Consider the following 9,137-nt stretch of genomic DNA (forward strand, 5'->3'; position numbering starts at 1 on the left):
ACATCTTTTAGTTCAAAACTCTTTTGAAATCAAAGAAGGCAACTATTATAAGTATGTTTAAAAAGGTTTTGTAAATTATAGATGCCTCAAAGTGGTCTATCTTAAAGTGGATGAATTTGGTTACACAGAAAACTGCGGTTGATCCACGGTCTGCCGTAAGGTTGACCGCAGATTGACAATTTTGAAAAATGGTGTAGCCGTTGGTACAGAGCATCCACAGTCAGACTCACGGTCGACCGTGGTGCAGCCGCATAGCAGTTTTACCAAGTTAATTATTTATGTATTGGTCTTTTGCTAGAGATAGTGTAGGTTTATGAACTCATGTCGTCTTACATATGATTAAGCACTTATCTCTTTTGTGTCATCATCAAAACAAAGTGATTAACTTTTGAATATTATAATTGGATTCTTAACCAACAGTCCATGTAAACAATCGTTTTTCTTAAATTGTAGAAAAATCTTCTTTTTGAGAACATTAGGGACAATGTTCATCTATGTAACACCCCAGCTTAACATGACCACAATATTGTCCGCTTTGCCCGCAGGCGCACGGCTTTTTCTTGGCGACCACACACGAGAAGCACTTTCCCAGGAGGTCACCCATCCTGGTAGTGCTCTCGCCCGAGCACGCTTAACCACAACGTACTCGCACTTCTACTCAGCCTGTGATCCCAAAACGCGTTGTGTCATTTAAGCGTGAGTATTACCTTATAATCCCATGATCACTCATGTTCGTGGGCGATGTGGGATTTGCCTAGGGTGTTACATTCACCCCCCCTTAGGAACTCATCGTCCTCGATGAGGTTTGCCCCACCACCCCCAACTGCACATGAGTGGCTCTGATACCATTCTGTAACACCCCAGCTTAACATGACCACAATATTGTCCGCTTTGCCCGCAGGCGCACGGCTTTTTCTTGGCGACCACACACGAGAAGCACTTTCCCAGGAGGTCACCAATCCTGGTAGTGCTCTCGCCCGAGCACGCTTAACCACAACGTACTCGCACTTCTACTCAGCCTGTGATCCCAAAACGCGTTGTGTCATTTAAGCGTGAGTATTACCTTATAATCCCATGATCACTCATGTTCGTGGGCGATGTGGGAGTTGCCTAGGGTGTTACAATCTAAGTGTGAGATGGTAGTAAATGGGCGGGGTTTACTAAGTACAAAAGTAACTATAAAAATGCTTAAAATTTTCAAAAAAAATTCTGTCCTCAAAAGAAAGTTGAATTTTATCGAAAACCGAGTGAGTGACAAGCAAAAAATTAATAAAATGATCGATTTCTAAAAGATCACCTCGGGTGCGTGCTTATACGGTTATTGGTGCGTGTGGTTTGAAACTTGAATGGGCGACCTTATTATAAAAGCAACACACATCGTGCGTGTTGCAGGTTACTTAGTGCGTATCTACTAACAACATGCTAGTATGCTAATAACGTGTTAGTTTGTCCAAGTGCTCGGTGTCCACGCATCATGCACGAGAATCCACGCATGATGCATGGTGCGTGATGCGTGGCTTGGGCAGAAGCCAACACAACTCTAGCCCGTATCGCCCTCACAATAACGGTGGTCACAACGACAGGAGACAACAGCGGGGATACCAAGGAAACAACCAGCAACATCACAAGATCGGACAAAAATGGAGCTTTCGCAACTTGTTATAGTTTTGCAACATGTGTTTCGATGCTTATTTCAAACTTTTAGGCCTCTAAACGACTCCAAACGGCGTACACCTGAAATTGTTAATGGAATAGGATGAGGTTTGCTCATTGAAGATCGGACAAAACCGGTGCTTTTGCAACTTGTAGTTTTGCGCCTTTTCGTTTAGAGGCCTAAAAGTTCGAAATAAGCATCGAAACACATGTTGCAAAACTATTACAAGTTGCGAAAGCTCCGGTTTAGTCCGATCTTCACGTTTTCACGAGTATCACTGTCAACGGCTTTCGAGTAGGTAAATAAAGGCTAGTATTAATTGGATCGTTTGGCTCCAAAACCTTTGTTTTCTTTGTAATGCGGAGTAATTTTTTTTGTTTTTCGCTAGTTTTTGTAATAATGTTTTGTTGTTTAAAAAAAAAAAAAAAAAGACAAAGCATAATATGATTTTATAAACTCACAAAAACAATGATCCAAATTTTTATGGAACCACTCACTTGTGTGCTGTTCATCAATCCTAATATCTGCTGAAGTTGAGCAAATTTAGATGAATACACACTCGCCTCTCACTTTTACATGCGTATTTACACTCGTGGAACTTGCACCAAAACTCTTGTAGTATTTGGCAACCTTAACAATCAATCAAAGTCAGATTGGTACAAGTGTACAAGCAGTCAATATTTTATAAGACTTTTTCCAAACTCTACTATTTTAGACAGCACATTGCTGCAAGCAAAATCACCAGATCAAGCAAACATACATGAAAAGATGGAAGAAGGTGAAAAGGAAATAGTCAAACTATAAAACGACCAAATCTTTAATTGTGACCACATACTTGAAAGTTTATAAATATTAGACCTAAGATAATTGAACCGCGAATGTATGAGGATGACGAAGAATTTACATCAGCAAGTTTTATTCTAGACAAATAAACCCTACTAAAATTCCGGAAATCCAAATGTATTTTCGCCACTGTAGCTCATGTAGAGGAACCCGTCTTCATCTTTATGTTCCTCATACATTGCAGACATCAAAGCAGCTGAAAACGTTCAAAAGGAACAATAACATACTATAAGTTTTGTAGTGAATAAAGATGATCTCGCAAGCTCAATAAAAAAAATATTGAAGAATAACAGGTAAGGTAATATAACTGAATGGATTTGGATCTCACCAGTTGGTGGTAGCATGTTGTTAATAAAAACAAAGATAGCCTTCTCAGGGGTAAGATTAATCCTTTTACGAACCACATACACAAACTGACCAATCGTCAAATCAGCTGGTACTAGATATCTGCAGCCCAATGATAATGTGGTTAATTACCTCACCTGTTGTACTATAATAATTTAGAGAACTAAGTATAACAGAGTCAAATTTAATCACTTAGATACTCTTTTTCAGTATTATTGTTCTTAATACTTCAAAAGACCAGAAAGACATCTAAAACTATTTCATGGTTACAACTTACAACTATCTGATTATGATTTTTCAGCATGATCACTTCCGAAAGACACATCCAAAATAACTAACGCTATATTGGTTAGACATGTTAGTCTAGGGATCGACAATTGCCACCCGATCCACTAGATACGCATCCGAACCACCTGCTTCGTAATGAATATATATAGATGAACCTAAATGGATATGGATATGGATATGGATACGGATATGCATGAACATAAATGGATATGGATGAAAAGTTTCATCCATGGATATATCCATTAACACCCGAAACACATATTTAAATATATAAATATAGATATATGCTTACATAATTACTATAGCAAATGCATTTACCGTTAAATTTACATTTCGGTTTCAACCTATAATGAAATAACTATGATATATTACAATAAAACACGTATATATAACAAAATAAACATTAAATTTACATATTTAATTTTTCATAATCTATAAATTGAACAAATTGTGTACTATCTTCGATAAAGATTACATATTTACCCGGATAAGTTTTAATTATGTCATGTTATATTTATTATTGCTATACCACGTTTTAGTTTTCATCGCATATTAAAAAATATTATAACATTTTTAATATCCAATAGATATCCATTTCCATTAACCCGCTTAATCCAACGGATATGGATATGGATGAACTTAAATTAAATAGATATGAATATGGATATTGATGAACTAAAAGTAAATGGATATGGATATGATATCTGATCCATTGTCATCCCTACATAGTCCAGAACACGAAACATTGAAAAAAAAAAAAAAATATATGCATGAAGTCAGGTATCTAGTTTCAATTTCAATTTTTAAAGACAAAATAAGAAAAAGAAAACAGAGAGGAATAGTGAAAATCAAAATACTTCTTTTTGTCTATGTCAGGAATGTCGCTTTTTTCAGCTCTCTCAACGATCACCTGCAAATGTAAAAATAAAAATTAACTTTAAACGATTGCTTGAGACACAGAAAATGAAACATAATCTTTGAAAACAAAGAATCCAAATATCTTACTGGCACTCGATCAGGATACTTCTCCCTGATGCGTGATGATTCAGCCCGTCTCTTTTCTATTTTAAACAAAAATAAATTGAATGTCATCAGATATGAACAACTTTACATTGGAGCTTTTCTGTTAATTAACCTAATCAAACTTCATTAGGACTCATTATGATCAAATTACAAGTGCAAAACAATACAAGAACTACAATAACAAAAAATAACAATCTACGGATTCCTTTTAACTTTTTTAATTACACTGCAAATCACTCGTTAATTAATAATTAATAATTAATAATTAATATTAATATTAATAAACAATTCTAAAAGAGAAAAAAACAAAGGATTAAAATTAACAAGCAAAGGATTATTAAAAAAAAAAACATTAAGGTTATCTCATCTTCAAATGCAACGCAAGTATCAACAACAGATAGGTTAACCAAAATAGTATAATTATAATGAAAATAATTAACAAGATATAGAAGAGTGAAATAAAAATAAATAGTACGATACCTAGAGGTTTGTCAAGCTTGAATGAGTATTCAACCATGTTTGCACTCCGATTGCTATCTGCAAATTTCAGACATATAAGAAACATTACAATGACCAAAAACCCACCAAAAAGATTGATAAAATCAAGACAAAGAACACAGATTTATCATCACGCAATTTATTAATTGCGTGAAAAATATTGTTTTTTTGTAACCCAAAGAAGAACGCAACGAAAAGAAACACAAAATAAAATAAAAGATTTCACCTGTCGAAATCAAGAATGATAAAGATTGAGAGAATGATTGGAAAATTTGGTTATATATATATATATATATAGCAAACTATTTTTATATGAGATTGTGATTATGATTATAATTAGTTTATTTTATTTTATTCCAAAAGGAGAAGGTGAAGGTTATGCGATTTCCAAATTCGACAAGGAACCTCCTCCAATTTAATGCTATTTGTTATAAAATATCTAGATTGTGTTATAAAATATCTAGATTGGATGTTAATTTTATTATTATTATATTTCTTGCATAGTAATATTTTATACTATAAATAGACATGTATGGTAACCATTTAAGGTGCACCATTTCTCTTGAAATATCAATATCAATATTTCTTCTTTCCTTCTTCTCTCTTTTTCTCTCTTTGTTCTTATAACCATTAAAGGTAGTTATAAGCCTACTGAATTATAACACGTTATCAGCACGAAAAGCTTAGTGTAATTAAAAGATATCTCAAACGATCACGAATCACTAATCAAGGTATGAAATTATTAATAATTTTCAGACTCGAATATATAAAATTTTGGACTACTAACATTTATATTTATGTTATTTAAGTTATATATGGTCGGTTATACCACCTGAATTATATTTCTGTAATCTAACTTTTACTAACTTCACTAACATTTATATTTATGTTATTTAAGTTATATATGGTCGGTTATACCACCTGAATTATATTTTCTGTAATCTAACTCTTATTAACTTCACTAACATTTATATTTATGTTAATAAGACCTCATGATTGTACGCAACACGTCATTTGACAACACGATACTTTATGTACGCAACACGTCATTTGACAACACGGTACCATGGGTCGAGATTAATTCCGATCAATACGAATACGACGGGGTCTTTATATGTTATCTAACATTTATGATTACTTATGCAATTAATCATTATTTATTTCATGCATACTAATGTTTATTCTTAAATTTATAATTTTAAAAGTTAAAATAAAAAAATAGTTTGTATTTTTATTAAAAGTAAATCTTAAAAGTTAAAATAAGAAAAAGTAGTTTGTACTTTTATTAAAAGTAAATCTTAAAAGTTAAAATACAAAAAGTAGTTTGTATTTTTATTAAAAGTAAATCTTAAAAGTTAAAATAAGAAAAAGTAGTTTGTATTTTTATTAAAAGTATATCTTAAAAGTTAAAGTAAGAAAAAAAAGGGAATGGTAAAATGGAATAGTTTTTTGTCAAAAATGAAGTATTGAAAATGAAGTGGTCTCCTTCTATAACTAAAAAAAAAATATATACTTTTATCAAATGAATTTTTTTGTGGCCGACAATTTCAAACACGAGTCCGTGTTTAGTTTATCAAGAATATCTCTTGCTTTGGTGAAAGGTCACGATCACGATATCAGGTGTTGTGAAAGAATTAAAAAATTGGTCAAGTGGCCTTTTAAAAACTAGAAAAAAATTTTAAACAAAAAGTTTTTTTTATATATTTATAATTTACGAGTAACGTAAAAAAAAGGAAGTTTTTTTTTTAAAAAAAAAAACAAAGAAAGTGTTTAAATGAGTTTTACAGAAAGGGGGAAAGCAAAGTAAAAAAAAAACTTTTTTCCAAACAAAGGTAAATGAAAGTAGGACTTAATACAAGAAAAAAGTAAACATCTCCTAGACGTGATAAAATCTATCAATGATAAGTATTAGACTTGATGAGCTAAATGTGACAAAAATGTTTCAACATGTCTTATGTTAATTTTCTAAAATAAGTTATTATTATTCCGAGTTTAACACATATACATATGTTAATTAAAAACAACCTTTTTGTTCTTATGTAGTGTTGGGTTGCAATTTTGGTTGTATGCCATAATTCCATCCAGTAGAGTGACAATAGAAAACTTTTGATGATAATCAATAAAAAACTTTTTTCCAAACTTGTCAAATGTTTTGTTAAAAACGTGACCGTTGAAAAAAGGAGGTTGAATAATAAAACTTAAAAAACAAATTATTTTTTTAAGAGTGCATCAAAATGGCCCGTTTAATAATGGGGAGTAAAAATATAGTCAAATTGTTTCAACGAACAAGGGTTCAATTGGATGTCTCTTAAAAAAAATCCGCGGGTACGGGTGATGGATCCAATGGATCCGCATCCACGACCCGCGGGTGCTATCCCTAATTGTGACAAGTACAAATCAACTAAAAGTCTAAAAAATAAATGCTCTTATAGGGACCAAATGTTCACAATAATTGCCTAAGCTAGATATGAAACAAATAGTTCATAAAAAAAAAAAAAAAGGTCGTTGTGCGTTTTCGGGATGATAGCCGAAATACACTTACAAAAGTAGGTCAGCCGTCAATTCTTTATGGCCATATCAACGCAGATCAATAAAATCATTTATGGTTTTGATAAAAGATTAATTAAAAATTAATTGTTTTTTGGTCTTGGATTCTCGGTAACAAAAGCAAAGGTTGTTTTTGGTTTCCACAACAAACAAGACAGAGGTTGTTGACTTTTGTTGTTAAACATGGCACAAGTGAACAATAACAATAGATTATTGTTTTTGAAAAGAATAATGATGCGTTAATTTTATTGTATAAAATAAAATTAAAGAAAATGGTTTTCATTGATGACTATGAACAAACGCAAACAAAGTGTTTGTGGTATTTGGTGATTAAAAAAAAAGTGCATCTAAAGCTTCTACTGAAAATAATATGCATCTAAAGCTTCTACTGAAAATTAATGTGCAAGGTACAACGTATAACTATATGGTCAAATTCATTTGAGCCTTCGGAGTCACAAGTATATGATGTATATATATATTACTCAATTAACAAAATAGTAAATCTAAATTAATTCATATGAATAGTAAAACGAAATTAATTAATTTACTATTCACATAAAAAAGCGCATATGATAAAAAGCGCATCGCATATGATAAGCGCATATGATAAAAAGCGAATATGATGAAAAGCACAACGCATATGATGAAAATCGCATATGATTAAAAGCGCATATGGTGAAAAACACAGCGCATATGATTAAAAGCGTATATGGTGAAAAGGATATATGATAAAAAAAAACATATGGTGATTTATAAAAAAAAAAAAAACACATATGGTGATTAATGGAAAGCACATATGGTGATTAATGAAAAGTATATTGTGAAAAAGAATCACAAATGTTTCTTGAAAGAATTCAAGGTAAGATATATGAACCAATTCATCCATCATGTGAACCATTTTGATATTTCATGGTTCTAATAGACGCATCTAGCGGATGGTCTCATATTTGTATGTTATCAAGCCGTAATATGGCATTTGCAAAGTTTCTTGCACAAATTATTAAATTGAGAACACATTATTCTGATTACACCATTAAAAGGATGAGACTTGATAATGCTGGTGAGTTAACATCTCAAGCATTTAATGATCATTATATATCTACAGGGATTGTTGTTGAACATCCAGTTGCTCATGTGCATACACAAAATTGGTTTAGCTGAATCAATAGATAAACGCTTACAGCTAATAACTAGACAATTGATAATGAGTACAAATCTCTCAATATTTATATGTGGACATGTAAATTTACATGCTGCGACATTAATTCGCATTATACCATGTGGAAGTCGTAAATATTTTCACTTAATACTTGATTTTGGCCAACAGCCAAATATTTTCTACCTTAAAACATTGGTTGTGCAGTGTATGTTCCAATTGTATCACCACAACACAATAAAATGGTTCTTCGAAGAAAGATGATAATATATTTTGGATATAAAACATCTTCAATCATAAGATATATTGAACCCATGATGGGTGATGTTTTTACAGCACGTTCTGCTGATTGTCATTTTAATAAAACATTGTTCCCTAGATTAGGGGGAGAAATAAAAATAAAAAATAAAATGATGCTTCATGATGTGAACATCAATTAAGGTATATTGAACTCGCACAAAAGAATGTGAAACGAAAGTTCAAAAATAATGCATATGCAAGAACTTGCAAATTAATTACTTTATGCATTTACAGATATAAAAAAGTGACTAAATCATATATACCAGCGATAAATGCTCCAGCTCGAACTGAAATTCCAAAAGCTGGCAATAATGTCACTGTTGAGTCTTTGCCACGCATCAAACGTGGAAGATCAATTGGTTTCGAAGATAAAAATCCTCGAAAAAGGAAATCAGCTGATAATGAGGTAAGAGAAAGTGTTCAAGAAGAACCACAAATCAATATTCCTTCTGCAGAGGATATTGATAAATGTAAATACTAAAA

General features: G+C 31.9%; 1 protein-coding gene across 1 annotated transcript; it reads right to left on the reverse strand.

The window, feature by feature from the left end:
• Nucleotides 1-2,592: 2,592 nt before the first annotated feature.
• On the reverse strand, nucleotides 2,593-4,718 carry LOC139870138 (autophagy-related protein 8C-like). Its single transcript, XM_071857987.1, has 5 exons — nucleotides 4,634-4,718; nucleotides 4,136-4,191; nucleotides 3,988-4,040; nucleotides 2,826-2,944; nucleotides 2,593-2,693 (listed from the first exon to the last, which is right to left on the reverse strand). The coding sequence occupies exons 1-5, from the start codon at nucleotides 4,716-4,718 to the stop codon at nucleotides 2,593-2,595; spliced, it is 414 nt and encodes a 137-aa protein (XP_071714088.1).
• Nucleotides 4,719-9,137: the final 4,419 nt, after the last annotated feature.

Source organism: Rutidosis leptorrhynchoides, chromosome 1 (genome assembly GCF_046630445.1).
Source record: "Rutidosis leptorrhynchoides isolate AG116_Rl617_1_P2 chromosome 1, CSIRO_AGI_Rlap_v1, whole genome shotgun sequence".
Taxonomy (NCBI): Eukaryota; Viridiplantae; Streptophyta; class Magnoliopsida; order Asterales; family Asteraceae; genus Rutidosis; species Rutidosis leptorrhynchoides.

Coding starts and splice junctions, on each gene's coding strand:
- LOC139870138 (XM_071857987.1), bottom strand. CDS start 4,718: ATGTTTCTTATATGTCTGAAATTTGCAGATAGCAATCGGAGTGCAAAC. Junction 4,041..4,135: donor AGTATCCTGATCGAGTGCCA/GTAAGATATTTG, acceptor TTACATTTGCAG/GTGATCGTTGAGAGAGCTGA. Junction 2,694..2,825: donor CAACATGCTACCACCAACTG/GTGAGATCCAAA, acceptor GAACGTTTTCAG/CTGCTTTGATGTCTGCAATG.